At 50.8% G+C, this 15,754-nt stretch overlaps 1 protein-coding gene and 1 long non-coding RNA gene across 2 annotated transcripts; one reads left to right on the forward strand and one right to left on the reverse strand.

The window, feature by feature from the left end:
- Positions 1 to 1,739: 1,739 nt before the first annotated feature.
- On the reverse strand, positions 1,740 to 10,549 carry TFAP2C (transcription factor AP-2 gamma). Its single transcript, XM_015881805.2, has 7 exons — positions 10,334 to 10,549; positions 8,812 to 9,288; positions 8,559 to 8,610; positions 7,165 to 7,387; positions 6,397 to 6,515; positions 4,920 to 5,061; positions 1,740 to 3,440 (listed from the first exon to the last, which is right to left on the reverse strand). The coding sequence occupies exons 1-7, from the start codon at positions 10,379 to 10,381 to the stop codon at positions 3,155 to 3,157; spliced, it is 1,347 nt and encodes a 448-aa protein (XP_015737291.1). The 5' UTR covers positions 10,382 to 10,549; the 3' UTR covers positions 1,740 to 3,154.
- Positions 10,550 to 11,491: 942 nt separating this feature from the next.
- On the forward strand, positions 11,492 to 14,424 carry LOC116654287. Its single transcript, XR_004309417.1, has 2 exons — positions 11,492 to 12,187; positions 12,897 to 14,424. It is a non-coding gene; the product is annotated as an uncharacterized LOC116654287 (long non-coding RNA).
- Positions 14,425 to 15,754: the final 1,330 nt, after the last annotated feature.

Consider the following 15,754-nt stretch of genomic DNA (forward strand, 5'->3'; position numbering starts at 1 on the left):
TGTGAAAGTGAAAATGAAAGAGAACACAGCAAATGGTTCCAGCATAGTTCCAGCACAGAGATGGTCATCCATGCAGCTCTGTGGATAACGTGACGTTAGGGAAAAGCAGCATCAGCCTTGTATCACAGAAGTGTTATGAGACCACAACTGGTTTAGATATTGCACAGGTACCTGCATTCAGGTAACTACCTTTCAGCCTCCCCCAGAAGTTACCAACCTATCACATGTTCCTTAAATCATTTCAGCTGACAGACAAGTTCAGGTCAGTTAGTTCTCCTCAGCAAACGCAGCAGAAGAGACTTCTTTCATGTGCCTGCAGAGCAGATGAGGTAGCTGAGCCTCAAAGTAACTTACAGTCTAAAACATACAGTAAAAGCATTAAGGTAATGGAAACTCAACATTTCTGGTGTTCCAAACATATAAATAGAACCCGAGTCAGTACATTAGACAATTGACTGGCTTTGTTTGAATGCATGCAGGAATAAATGGAAAGATCCTTATTTCCTATCCCAAGGGGCAATTATTTTCAGAGCCTGGTTTTGTGCACTAATAAAAAGCAAGAGATTCCATTGTCTGGCAGCTAAAATCTTACTGTATGCACTGGATAAGCAGTCAAACAGTACAAAAATGGGGGGGAACCAAGCTGGCGTCACATTCTCTGACGAGGAATTGTCCTTCAGCTCTCACCATACCTAACATATTTCTGTGTGTAAATATACAACACAGAGAACTGGTGAAATACAGATAGATGTTAATGTACATTTGTTTACAGATGACCAAAATGCTCATTCTTCCACTGTTACAACAGGCCCAAGCAATGTGGACAGGAGTTTCACAGCTCTCAAGCATGAAAGCTGAGTTGCAACTCAAACCACAATGCAGGCTTTACCCCAGCTCACAGCACATTAGTTTCTTTCTTTGAGCTTCCCCCCTCCTTCTCCCTGTACACCTTTTACCATTACATTTCAGAGCTAAAATAGCAAGAATAAGGAAAAATTTACAACTTGCAAAACTTTTGGTTCTAGCTGTTGCTTATTCTCCACATCTGTGGAAAACACACCACGCTGCTGCTATCTGAATCACATTCTCTTGCTATTTTAAATGGACTATTTTGTCCATTGCCATCGTTTGTAACATTCGCCCCATCCCAACAGCTGCATCCATCAGGTGCTGTAATTCCAGGGGCAGCATAAAGGCAAAGCTGGCATTGCTCCTGTTTCAGGAAGCTCTGCCATACAAGTTCCCCTTCAGGAAGCTTTATTTGGCTACATTGCATCTGTGACAGCCTCAAATGCAGCCTCACCACTTTGAGGACTTTCTGCAAAATTCCTTACAGCACTGAAAGCAGATGGCACATCTATCGCATTTCACATGCCAGGATTTTGCAAATATTTATCATTAGAGAGACAAATTATTCCAATAAAGACAGATTCACTGGAAGGCAAAGCTGCGGGGATTGCTTTTTATTTAGAGGAAGCCTTGCAGTTTAAATTGAAGTTTGTGCTCTATTTAAATAGGCAGCCAGCATGATCATGACATCTTAGGAAGAGGGGGGAAAAGAAAAAAAGATTCTTGGAGATGCATAGCATGTTTAATTGAAACCATTAGTTTTACTGGCAAACAGCTCCGTATTTCTGTTCTGTTAATCTGAACAAAGTGCTGCAATTATGACTCAATACACAATGTCCTTTAGTGCTACTCGCCCCGCATTCCCCAAGTATAGAAAGAAGACCAAACTGTTTTCAGTTAACAAAACGTTCCATGCCTCTATCCAGAATATTTTTTATTATATGGTTATCATATACATCAGAATTATAGAGGGAACATTTACAAATATGCAGAGATAGTTCAGAATCTCCATTATTCACATACACACGAACTCACACACTCGTTTTGCATGTCTAGTCAGCTGCTGGGTGGATGATGCACAAAGGTACTGCGCTTTGTGAACACACACCTCAGATTAGATTCCATTTTCAGTGGCAAGAATCGCGATATTAAAAAACCCCAAGTCTTAAATACCCTGTATAACATACCTGTGCATAAACCTAAAGATATGTTTAGCTTACACCCATTACCTTCAGAATACTTACCAAAAATTAAAATCTGAAAACCCATTTATAAAAAAAAAAAAAGTATTAAAAAGTTCACCATTATTTACAAATCCGATTAAATTACACATAAATTACTATTTACATTCAACACGAAGCTTCCCTTAATACACATAAAGCCTCCCTGGAAATTAGTTTTTGGCCTTACGAGGCAAAAAAAATACCCAAGAAGTTATGTGCTTATTTTTCCCCCAAGTTCCCCCCCCCCAGTTAAAAAAAAAAGACAATATAAATATGTGGATAAAGCTGCGATACCCTCAGACACAGAACATGAACTTTCTAAAAGCATTTTCATTTTGTCCTGTACCCCATTAAAAAAATACCGAGATAATTTCAACTGCAGCCAACGTTACTGCAGTGTTTAAAAGCCTGAATGTTTCCATACAAACAAGTATGTCCGATGCCATCAGATAACTTTATCCACCAGGATTTTAGCACTCTCTTATGGTAATCTGAAAATAAAGGGATAAAGGGAAAAAAAAAAAAAAAGAAACAAAGAATAATCTATTTCCAGGTGTTCATAAAAAATTTTAATGTACATAAATCTGTGTAGCATTGTTTAATACTGCTTTACTGCTGCTGTTGTATTAAGAGAGAATAAAACCCTGAAAATTTATCTGATAACAAATAACCACCCCATGTCAAATCTGTCTCTTAAGAACTACACACGAAGCCGGTCGCCACCAGATACCGAGATGTGCGAAAGCAATCTACATATTTCATCCCTTCGTATATTTCCATCAGCAACCCTTATAGCACCACTTTTACAGCAAAGGATGGCAACACGCGGGTACCAAGTACTTATCTTCAGGTCACTGATTCCACAGAGAACGGACGCTGCAGCTTTTGGAAAGACTTGTCTCCCAGATCCAGGAGGAGTGAAGATCCCAAATGATTTTGTCGTTCTCGTTTCCTTTTCCCTCCTTTCTTAATAAAGAAGAAAAAAAAAAGTACCCAAATTGCTACGTTCCCCCCGGCAAGAGGCTCCCACAGTCTGCGTTAAGGAGGAAGAGTCTAAAGTCTGTTGTGTTTTTTTTTCTCCTTTACTTCCTGTGCTTGTCCATTTTATCCATGGTTTTGTTGGTTTCTGCAGGGCTCTGGTCGCCAGTGTTCATGTATGTTTTGTCTGCTATTTTTAATGCTTCATTTAGGTAGTTCTGGACGGATGTCATGGCAGCACAGATGGCAGCGCTCCCAAAGCCATGTGTGATCAGGCTAAAATGAGTCAAACAGCCCTGGATGCCAGGGTCCAGGATGGGACTGGGTCTCGTGTTTCCCAGCGGAGTTCTGTCCTGAGTGAGGAGGTCTGTGAATTCCTTGCAGATTTGCCTGCAAAACACAAAGTGACTGTGCTTTACACCACGGTGCAAATTTATGCTAAAGCAAATGAAACAACCAAGTCCATGTCAACTATTGAGCAGCTATGTAGGAACTGAGTTTCAGAAATTCATTACAGCAAGATAACTGCATTCTTCACAACCTAAATTTAAAGCTTATTCCTTAGGTTCAGTTCGTGACAAGCCTGCTGCTTGAGCTGTGTCACACCAACACGGATCCACTCAGCTGAACACCACCCCACCGCTGCTAGCTGAGCTCTGCAGCCTTCGCTCTGGATTTAAGACACAGCATGGATTTAGGGCCAGATGCTATGAGAACTTCTGCAGCTGCAGCCCAGTGATTTAAGAAGACTGAAGCAGCTGAACAGGAGATTCAATCTAGTTGTGCATATTATGCGTAGATGCTCTGTTTAATAGGGACCCAGGCCCTGATCCTGCAAACAAGAACACATATGCCTGGCAAAACATGAATGGTTAATAACGCTCCAACATATGTTGTTTGCTGCTTGTAAATCTGTCCCCTTGCTGTGATTTCACATGAGATGAGCAATCTTCACAATATCATCACTTTATCAGAATTTCTCAATCACAAACATCTTCCAAAAGAGAACTGTTACTGGTGTTAATAGCAATGCCAATAATAATACTGAGGAGCCAAAGGATTAGTGCTCAATAGAAAGCATAAAGTTCAAGCTATAGGAAAGAGATAATCTATTTCTAAGAAACACAATCTTGTAAAAGCAGTCTCTTTTTCAGGGAAGGCCAGATTAAATCAACAGCAGGTGGAGCGTGGAACCTCTGCACAGGATTTTGCTTGCTTAACCTGAGCACACAACTAGGGCAACTCTTCTCATCAGTTATAAACAGGCTTTTCTCAGATGTTCTGCATGGAATCTCTGCTTTCAAAAGCAAAGAACTGCACCAACCCCACACAGAACATCTCAGACCAGAAGAGAAGGCTTGGTTAAACCCCAGCATGGGCAGGGAACAGCAAGTGCTCCAGACTCTGGTTAAAAACAAGAGTAACAGGTGCTGCCTGCCAGGGCCCTGCTCAGCAGGTGGGTCATGCAGATACAGGTGCCTTGCAGAGGAGCTCTAACAGAGCGTCTCCCTTCACCCTTAGCTCCACTGTTCCCCAAAATTTTTTAAGAATTTAGTAAAGAACAAGGACTTTTCCCATCTGCTGAGTGCTGCCATTCACTGAACATCTTCAGCTTCAACAGTGAAATGGGTCCATTCACAGCTTCCAATTCCTGGAGTCCCATGATGGACATCTGCCCACTGTTACTGCTGACAGCAGCCAGGACCCACAGCCGAGCTACCCCTGCTCTCGCCCTGTGCCCACCAGAAGCTCCATGGAAGCAGGTCAGCCCTCCACTCCCAGCCTCCCCAGCCAGACCTGCCCCCAGGCACTCAGCTCAGTCACACCTCAGGATATATTTCCTTGGATCACCCCCAGCCCCGCACTCACTTGGCAGCCAGCAGCATGTTCTTCCTGTTGGCCATCTCGTTGCGGCCCATGTGCGGCCGGGTCAGGTACTCAGCCACAGCCTTGGAAGGGAACTCCGTCTCACACACGTACCCAAAGTCACGAGCAAGGTGCACAGCTTCACCTGCAGCAGGGAGAGCTCATTACAGATGGTGTAACGTCTATTTATTGGTGGGAGATCAGGAAAATGAAAGCAGGGCGAACTCTTCAAGTACTATTCCTGTTTAGAAAGGAACACTTCTATTTTTTTCACCATACCATTCATTACCATCCTCTGATCAGTAATTATCAGCGTTTCTTTGTAAATTTCCATCAAGAAAGAAAAACCGACGTGATGACAGCTACAAAATAGAACTCCCTCGCCTTCTTACTGGAAAGAAAAGCTTTGCTTTTGTCTCTATGCAGATTCTCTGCAGAGCAAAGACTGGAATTTGTTCTACAACAGATTTCCCACTGATATGTAAGAAAACACGCAACTCAACTCCACCAGCCTCAGAGATTTTTCCCTTTAGTGCACTTCTAGCTCTGCTTTCTAATAACCACCTTCCAAAGGTGGATAACTCAGCTGTTTGGGGTTTTTCTTTTCCATTAGGGTTATTTTATCAGGCTTAAGAAAAAATGGATTGGCACAAAGTAGTGCTCCATGTAATGCCTGTGTGTGTGTGCATACATACAGAAGCTCTCAAATCTAAATTCCAAGCGTTTTCAATGGAAGCTGCTGTATTACTCAAGCTTGTGCAGCAGCAAAATAGCAGCGAGTCACTGCTGGACCATTCTTCATGTTTTAGTTACTGCTTCCACCCCCCTTTAAGTTGTACCACCACCAGGAGCTGCTTTCAACAAACACAACCCACAGCCACACACATCCATATATACACACCCTTCAACTCGGCTTAACCGAGAGGGTCCACATAACATGCTGCAGATTAAAGGGGCTCCAGTTTCCCACCAGGAAGCCAGAAGCTATAAATCTCGCTTTATATGCCTGCGTTTATTAGCAAAGCTTCTGAGGACACTGCTGAGGGAGGGCCAGGCACCGGAGCAGCTTCCCCACATCTCTCCAGTTTCCCAAAGGGAAACCAAACCCAGTTTCATCCCTTTTGCCTTCCCTGCACACACCCTCAGACAAAACCCCAAACAGGGAGCACAGACTGGACAGACAAGGCATTCTGCAGAGCCTGGCACGTACATGGGAGGAATGGCATCTCCCTGCAGCCCCCGGCCCCGTGGTGGTGGTATACAGCCCCCCTGTGCCAGCATGTGGACTGGGGGCAGAGGGGAGCACAGCCCAAAGCAGCACAGCAGTTGCTGCATTGCCCCCATTGCACTCACTTCAAAATAAACACCCCCACCCTCCCAGCCCCTCCAGAAGTCCACTGAGTTGCTGGCATTCCCATGCTTTTGTCTAGGAGGATAAAGGGAAAGAATGTTTATTTTTAAGACATTTTCAGGGACTGACCTTCCACCAAAGATGTCAATAGTGTCACATTTGCAGCTTTCCTTCTACCAGCTGGGAGGTTCAGACCAATTTTATCCAGCTTTTCCCTTAACGATCTGCCACCATTTTTAGATTTGGCTCTGTAATTAGGAAAAGAAAAAGTCTTATTTATCTTCAAGAGGCTTTTTTTTAAATAAAGATGAGAAATTCCAGTTCCTGACATTCAATAGGGCTCTAGTGGGGGTAAGATCAAAAGCAGGCTCTTTCCCAACGACCTGCTTTTAAAGGCTTTGCTACAAACCAGCCAGGATGAAGCACAGCAGAGGTCAAAATGAAAATGTGTCAAAAAGCACTGCTGGAATAGGGCAGTCAGAAGCCAAATTGTGTTAAAAAATAACAAAATAACATCCCAGACAGATGGAGCATCTTTGTAAAGACAAAACGAGATGGTGAGACTTAATCCAAAAACAGTTCCATGGGAGATGGTTTGTTACAGGAACAGGAAAGCTCCACCAGCAGTTTTTAGACCCAAAATCCGCTGTTACGCAGAGGAGGAGCGCTGCTGTCAGGGCTGTGAGTGGCACTGCTCCCCATACAAGGCACAAGAGCAAAGCAGATTTCCAAAGCCCATTAGGATTCAGCGCTGCTGGGCTTCTTAAAAAGCTGAAGTTTGATAAAGGGCTCTGAGCTCCTCATTGTTCTCATCTGGCTGCAATCTCACAATGTGCACATAGGAGAAAATAATAATACTTTATGAAAGTGACCGGTATTGGCCGGGCTGCAGCGTACCTTCGGAGCACACCTCCCAGCAGAGAGGCATTGAGACACTCCGGGGGGGAGAGCCGCCTCTGCACCTCTGCCACTGTCACCTTGTACTTGGACGTGGAGCTGAGGAGAGACAGCCGGCCCGGCACGGAGCAGAACACTTCATTGGGGTTAATGACCACCCCGATCAGTCCGTCCTTCTGGCAGGGGAGGCTCAGGGCGCTGTTCTTCGTTAAGGAAATGGGACCTGCAGGAGGAAGAAGGCAGCGGGTGTTTTAGAACCGGAGAAAGAAGTGAGAAGCAGCAAGTGAGTCTGCTTTGTGTGGGGGGAGAGTGGGAGAGCAACGTCGTTCTGCACTGAACTGCTGAATGGGGCTGTGGTCTGCCATGTTCCAGTGCAAGGAGCTGCCGAGGGAACATGTCTTAAAAGAAACAACTAAAAGGCACATACAGTCCTATCCCAAAAAGCAACGATGCAGTGTGTGAGTTAGCAAATCCTTTCTTCTAAGAAGCCGATCCGGCTGCAGGCTGTGCCAGCATCCTTCAGCCAGGGCAAGGGAAGGGCTCCATCGGGCTCATCCTCCACCCCACACACACGAGGAATTGAACCCCCCCAGATTCACAGCAGGGAGTAGTGGGGGGGATTAAACCCGAAGGAGAACTGAAAGCAAAACACGGCCGTGCACAGCTGAAACGCTCAGGTGAACAGGGCCAATACAACACAGATCACAGCTCGCCCCCTGCGCTGACCCACCACCCCCAAGGGGTTAAAGGGCCGCGGTCCCTGATGGGAAGGAATCGGCCGCGCTCCATCTGACAGCGAAATCGCTCTCCCATGAGCTGAAGGCAGCAATCAGTGCCCTGCCCGGCACTTCTGCTTTTCCTCAGTTCGGTGCTCGTTTGAAGTCTTCAAAGCAAAACCTCCACCGACTTTTTTTTTTTTTTTTTGAGCACGAATTTGTTTAAAAACAAAAGGAAAAAAAAACAACCAAACTACGCAAAGCCTCACACCAAACTCTGCACTGAGTCACTGCTGCTCTCACTCCCCGGCTGCAAAACCACTTCGATTAAGGTAAAGCTGAGCAGGCTCGTGGCACCGGGCTGACGGCAAATGAGGGAAACGAGGGGATTAATAGGGAAAAAAAAAGAAAGAAAAAGGGGCCGCCACCGAGCTGAGCTCCCTGATAGCAGCTGCAGGACGACGGCAGCCCCGCACCGCCCGACCCAGCACCACACACGGGGGTGGCACAGCCAAGGCACGACCACCGACAGGTGGGGACGGATGGCCCCGGGGCTGACCCCAAAGCAGCGCACACACAACCACCCCCAGCTCCACTTCAGGAGATCATGGAGCGTCCGTGCACCACCCAGCTCTGATTATTGAGAAGGGAAAGTGAGCGGTGTGCCGCCGTACTCACCTTTTCTAATGACTGTCTGATCGTGCATTAATAAATGTTGGTCTTCCACGTTCTGCAAAGAGAAACGAGAAAAAGTTTTGCATCTCGAGACGTGAGGAGGAACGAGTTGGGGGGGTGTCGCGAAGCCCAACCCGACCCATTGAGGGCCGGGAGGAGAGAAAAAGCGACTTTCACTCCGAGGGTGGAGCGGCGAAGCTGGGCTGAGCGCTCGAGCATCCGCAAGCTGCGGGGTCCGGGGGTGAGGGGTGGTTACCTGTACATCCTCTATCTGATGGGCCATGTCGTGGAGCCCCAGGTTGTCGGCCAGCGCCGAGGCATCCAGGCCGTGCCCGTGGGGCAACAAGAGGTCGGAGCGCCGGAACGTTTCCCGACGGCCGCCGGCCGAGCCGCTTTCCAGCGCCGAGAGGTGCGGGACGAGGCCGGGGCGGCCGTGCGGGGGGAGCCCGGCGGGCTCCTGGCTCTGGCGGTTGGGCCAAGCGCTCTGCTGCTGGCTGGGGGGAGGCGGCGGCGGCTGGTGCAGCGGGTTGATGGAGAACGGGTCCCCGAGGTGCGAGTAGGGGTCGCTGGACTGGGAGTAAGGCAGCGGCTGGTAAGGGGGGGGGAAGTAAGGAGGCTGGAAGTCGGAAGCTCCGGAGTGGGAGAGCGGCGGGGCCGGGCTGTACAGGTGCTGGCTGACCGCCGAGAGGTGCGGGAGACGCGGGTTTCCGTTGCTGCTCCCATCGTGGCGGTCCTGGAAATCACACGGAAGGGGGAGGGAGAAGAGAGGCGGCGGTCAGGGGCTGCAGGGCTGCTGGCAACAGGCACCGTGCGCTCGGGGCAAGACAACGGGGGACAATGTGGGAGGGAGGGAGGATGAGGAGGGGGGAGGCAAAAGCTGCCATTTCTCTATTTTCGGGTATTTCGTAGGAAATCAGCCCAGCTTCCAGGGATGAGCTTAAGAACCAACTCCCACAAGTTTCATCACAAATACGCTGCAGTAACCCCTACACTTCCAAGAACTTATCAACAACTTAGAACAACCATTAACGAAAATAATAACAATTAAAAGCACCGTCAAGCTTCCACCCAGGCCCGCATTGCCCGCAGCAAAGGCGGCTCCGCGCCCCGAGGAAGGGCTCCCCATTCACAGCACTGCACGGCGCACCCCGACGGCTTCGTAGCGCGGTCGAAATGGGACGCGTTTCTCACCCCAACCCCAAATCTCAGCAGTCAAAGCCTAAACGGCTACACGAAATCCCAAGATTTAGCAGTTTCAGGCTTCACGGTCGTTAAAGTAACAGCGCTGGTTAATAGGTGGTGAATAGGGTCCCAATGGAGCGTGAAGCGGGGGCTCCAGCTGATCTGCTGCAGCCGACGACCGGCAGAACCGGGCAGACTGAGATTCCAGCCCAGGATCACCCCGAGAGGCTGCGGGAAGGGCGCAACGTGGCTTTCCCTGCGCTCGTTCCCCCGGAGCGGTCCGACAGCTGCGGCGCTCGGGGCTGCTCCGTCCTTTTACTGCTCCGACTCACTGTACGGGGGCAAAACCCCGTGCCGCAAGGCGCTGCCTGCGGCTCCTTACAACTGGGGATGCCCCTTTTATTTTAACGTCCAGAAACGTTGGTGGAGAAAAATAATAACAAACAGAAATCCTAAACGAAGTAAAAAGCAAAAGGAGAAGGGCTCGGGGAGCGGAGGGACTCCGTGTGGCGGAGGGACGCGCACAGCCGCCACCGAGTGGGGAGAGCCCCGCACCGCCAAGCCGACCCCCGCCGCCCCCTCCCCGCTCCTCTCACCTCGCAGTCCTCCTCGTACTTGACGTTATCTGCCAGTTTCCACAACATGGCGTCCAGCGTCCAACCCAGGTGTGCGGTACCGAAAGCAGACGAGAGCTCAGCCCCCCCCCACGGGCGGTAAATCCACGTCGGCGCTGGGGAAGAGGAGCTGCCCCCCGGACGGAGCTCAGTTGGCAGGCATGAAGGCTGCTGGCGGACTAAACCCCCGCTCTAATGGTCACTCGGGTTTTTTTCTCTGCCCAGACGCCCTTAATGGCAATAGGATTATCATAACTCCTCCCCAGGGATGGTTCGGGAGCCACGGCCGGCAGCCACTCAGGAGGCAGCGTGGCCCTAAGCCACTCCTTGCGCGCCCGCGGAGGCTGCGCGGGGCCGGACCCCCAACCCACCCACCCACCCTTGGAGCGGCCCCGGCCCGCGGGAAGGGGTCACGCGTGGGCACTGCCCGCGGGTGCGTTGCGAGGAGGGCAGCCCCTGAAGTGCCGCGTTCCGTCTCCGCGGCTGTGGTTTATTTTTGGTGGGAGCTGTGGCTGTTTGTTCAGCCTCCCCTCCCACCCCCCGCGTGGAAGTGCGCCCGGACTCACGCGGCTGCTGCTCGGAACGCCGGCAAAACCCTCGCTGCGAAAGCGAGAAAAAGTCCGAGAGCAGCCCGAGCGCGATTTGCATAATTGTCGGGAGTTTGAATTACTGATTACAACTTGTAAGCTACCGATGGTTAAAGTATAATTTGCTTAATTATCCGACAAGGTTGTTGCAGCCGGGCTCAATCCCTCCTAGGTAAAACAGCGCTGATGGAGCGTCCCCGATGCGCTGCGGTGCGGCGGCTTTCACGCAGCCCTCACCGAGCGCGCTTCCATCCGACGGCACAGAGCGCTGCCCCCGCAGCCGCCCCATCCGTGCGGCGCTGAGCCTGGGACAGAATGAACACGGTGCTCAAAAGCAGCGACATCTCGCACTGTTGGAAGGTCCGGATCGCCGCACTTTGGCACGAGAGCGGCGGCTGCTGGTTTGTTGCTCTCGGGACAAAGCCGAGCCCGGGCAGCGCGCAACGCTCGGACCCGGCAGCTGCTCCAAAAGGCCGCGAGCGGAACCGCGCCGGGATCCCGTCCTGACCGAACCTCCGTCATTTTTTATCCTGAAGATCGGGGAATTAAAAAATAAAACACTACCAATAACAGTTAAAACCAAACTCCCTCAGCGCCTCTCCCCGATCAAATGAACGATCCAAAGAGAAATCCGAGGCGGACGGGGCTGCTGCAGGTTGGTGTTATCAGCCCGACCTGGCACGCAGGTGCTGATTTGCAGCGTTGCGCTGAGCCCAGCAGCAGCCGGGACTCCGCATTATCATTTTTGGTGGAGTCTCTATTTTTTTAACGACGGTGTTTTTCTTCCAGGGATGTTTCTTTGAAATGCAGTTCGCGACGATTATTAGCGAGTGTGCTCGCGCGGCTCCTGGCGTCATTAAGACTAGGAATCTAAATAATAAAAGACAGGGGGAGCTTAAAGTTCATTTGTATTAAAGGGACAAGATGGATTTAAAGAGAAACGAGGAGGGGAACCGTCGAGCTCCCCAGGTTTGGGAAGATCGCCCTCCTTCCTCCCGAAGGCATCATGCGGTGCAGCGACGTGGGCGTTTATGCCACCGTTTCTCTTCTGCTCCCAAACGTCACACTGAGGGGCGACGCAGTTTTTCTCTCTTTTTTCTTTTTTCTTTTTCCTTTTTCTTTTTTTTTTTTTTTTCCCTGATGTTTTGAAGATCCGAACACCTTCGTTTTGTTTACTTCAGTGGGACAAAGAACCCAGACGAATTCAGCTCGTTGTTTGATTACTTGTACATGTGTATATATAATATAGGTAAGTAGAGCAGTGAAAGAGGGGTTTAGAAGAAATTACCAAAACAAAAGGACGCCTTGGCTTCCTAGAAAACAAACGAGAGCAGAGGAGGTTGAGCACGGGGTGTGGAGCGCAGCCCTCGCGGCCACCCCTCTCGTAGGGATCCCCGGAACCCACCCCCCCACTCCGGGGCGCTGCCGAGCCCGGCCCCGGTGCTGCTATCGAGGGTCGCTCGGGGCACCCCGGGCCTCTTCCGAGGGTTGGGGGGTGGGGAACGCTGCGAAGTGCGGCTTTCTGCATCCTCCTCCCCCCAGCATTCACACCTAACCCGGAGAGAAGCGGGTCGGGCGTGAGGCGATGGAACAGCTGGGAGGTGAGGTGGCTCCTGGCAGGTGGCAGCTTTCCTGACTTATTAAAAGGGGGGAAAAAAAAAGCGGTGCCCTTATTTGCGGACGTTCCCTATTTGCAAGGAGGACGAGCTGCCGGCTGCATGCAGGCTCGGCTCCCCCGCACCGCTGTATTTTTTTACGAGGCTGCATCTTCCCGAGGGGGCCATCCAGCACCATCCAGCACCCCCGGCTGTGCGCACTCTCGGGGGGGATCAGAGCCCACTGCCCCACTCGGGAGTTTAGCAGCAATTACAGGAGAGCGTGGGGATGCTAATTGGTCACATCCCTCTCTCTCCAAAAATTATTTTAAAATGCACCTATCTCTGTCCTTAACACCGCAGGAACCTGCCCGGCTTTTATGCTTCGGCTCCCGCAGAGCAGCACAAAGAGTTCCGCGGCCCCGGAGCCGTTCTATGTGACTCTGCACCGCGTGTGGGGAGCGCAGGGAGAACAGAACCTCAGCCCGGCCGGGCTCTATGGGGAGATTTCCTTGGACGGGGTTCTGGATAAGCTCAGGGCGCATCGTTACCACTCGGTCCCATCCTGCAGAGCAATGTGCTTACGGAGTCACGGGCACTTGGGCGCAAAGCAGCGCGCCTGCGCAACCCCCCGAAATAGCAACCGAACAAAAACTCCAGCCCCGGAGGTGTGCGGAGGATTTCCCCGTGGCTGCCGGCACCGGGAGCATCCCTGACCGGCGGGAGCCTCTCCGGCCCGGGGAGGTTTGGCTTCGGCACGCGGCCCCAGCGGCGCTCCGGGATCCCTCCCGCACCCCGCGAGGTGGCAGCGGGTTTTTACCCCCGGCCATCAGAACCACAGCGGCGCCAGAGGTGCGGCGGGACGGGGAACTGCGAGCATCCTTCGCCCCCAGCTCAGAGCTGCGGGCTGGGGACTTGCGGTCGGAGCCCTTTGCCTGCATCGCTGCCAACTCTCACTAATGCAGGAGGCGAGGGGAAAGTGTGCCCGCATCGCAGCTGCTTTTTTCCCAACCTATTAATTTGCTTAATAAACGCGAAGTCAGCTCTGCTTCCTCCCAGAGGAGCGGAGTCCCCCGGCCATAGAGTGCTGCCAGCCAGGAGGCTGTGCTTAGCAATGCATGGGCAGAAGTGACAGACTTTGACACCCGGCACTTCGGGGCCCTAGGTTAGACATGGCATGGGAGGCTCAGCAGTAAGGCACAGCTGACTGGGGCACCTGCATGGAGCTGCACAAAGTTTTGTGCACGGCAGGAGATGGGGCTAAGCCACAGCGCAAGGCAGGGTGAGAGAGTGCCCAGCTCCCAGCCTGACCCAGCCTCGAAGGCAGGGGATGACCATGAATGTCTGTGCAGCTGCATTTACTTCCATCTCATCCTTTCAATGAAAGCAACAGTTGTGCTGGGCTCCAGCAGGTGGGACCAAAGGAGAAGGGGGTTATGCTCCCCCAAACCCCTGTATGGCTACCCCATGATGCTGAGGTGCCTCCTCAGGGCTGTGACATTTTGCCGGTGTCTGTCCATGCTGGAGAGATGCTCTCATTTTTCTTTTTTATTCCCTCTGTTTTATGTCGGGCAGGAGCATCAATGGCATCAGCTTTGGTGCTGTGAGCCGGCACTGCTCCAAAGGAAGCAGGAGGCTGAGTGTGTCAGTGAAGTAAGAAGGCTCCACATCACTAAAGTTCAAACCACAACAGTGCTAAGTGAAACACCAGAATATGTGTATCTATCTCCTTCCTGAAAGCAAAAAGAGAAACAGCTTTGGGCACGATATATGTAACTCATACTTTGAAAAATAAAGCTTTGATGGACAATGCATTCCTACAGCTAATTGCCTATACTACAATAGGAATACAAGCATCAGTGCCACAATAAATAAATAAATAAATAATAATAATAATAATAATAAAATAATAAAAAATTAAAAACCCCACAGGCCAGAACAGCAGAAAAGCAAATATTTCAAATGCAGACATAGAAATCTGTCACTGGAAAGCATTGGGACAGTACACATTCCCTCTACCAATACAATTAAAAAAGAGGCTGATGTTAACTTGGTACCAGCAGCTTTATGCTGCATGAGATGCCTTTTGCCCACATCACTGCATTCAGATGTGGTCCATCATGCTGTCACCAAAGCTAACTTACAAAAGCAGCAGTACCAAAGCTGCCCATAAGCACATGCATTGACTAACACAGCAGGAAGACAGCCCTGGGCCTACACCTGTCTGGATCAAATCTGTCCTGTGGGATGACGTGGTGGTCCAGCACTGAGATAACAGCCCCAAGGAGCACGGCCTTGGACTGCAGCCACAGGAAGGTGAGGAAGGGATGTGAGGAGAGCTGCTCCCTCCCTCTGGGCACAGGGAATTTTGCTCTGGGGAGCTGTGGGGCAAGAGTCTGTTGAGGAACAGGAGGAAACTTTGAGGGTGGGGAAGAGTTCTTGCAGTTGCAGGTTGTATTGCTGCAGCACTGCAGGTCGCCCTGCAAAGCCAGCTCCAATGCTGAGAGAAGAGCAGGGCTGCCACTTCCTTGTGCTCAGCTGCATTAGAATTGAAAACAATCATGGCTGAAAAACAAAACCAGCTCAGCTGAACGGATGCAAATCCAGTGGCAGACATGGGCTCCAGCCACCTCAAGCTGCACCCACGCAAATGATGGCTTCCCCCGCAGCACGCTGTGTCTGCAGCGAGGGAGAGTGTGTCTGCTGGGCTGCAGCCCATGTGTCAGGGCTGGCAAAGTGCCCACCAGGCACCACCAGGATCCCATAGCCCCTCACCAACCCACCACTCCTTGGGGACTCTGCCCATGCAGCTCCACAGCAGAGCTGCAGAGAGAAGACAAGTTAGCCTGAGGGGAGATTTGCCAGTATAGCTAGACCGATAAAGCACTCCTCTTGTGTAAACACAGAATACACCAGCTAAGTGCTCTTCTGTCAGCATAGCTTATCCCAGCACAGTTTTGCCAAAGGAATGCTTGCTTGTGTTTCAGCCAGACTGTAAATCTATTGTAGTGTGGTTAAGAGCAGCTCCGAGCAACATCACAGGCAGTACAGATCTCTGCACCAGTTCAAGTTTGCTCCCAGGTTTCCAAGACTGTCATTCTGGCAGAGCAGGTGTCATCTGCCCTTTCCCAGCCAGCCCATAATGCCAGCAGAGCCACCACAGCAGCCAGCAAAACACGGCCAGCCCTGCAGTGCCTTCTGGAACCCAAACCTTGTCCTGC

This window comes from Coturnix japonica, chromosome 20, assembly GCF_001577835.2.
Source record: "Coturnix japonica isolate 7356 chromosome 20, Coturnix japonica 2.1, whole genome shotgun sequence".
Classification (NCBI taxonomy): Eukaryota; Metazoa; Chordata; class Aves; order Galliformes; family Phasianidae; genus Coturnix; species Coturnix japonica.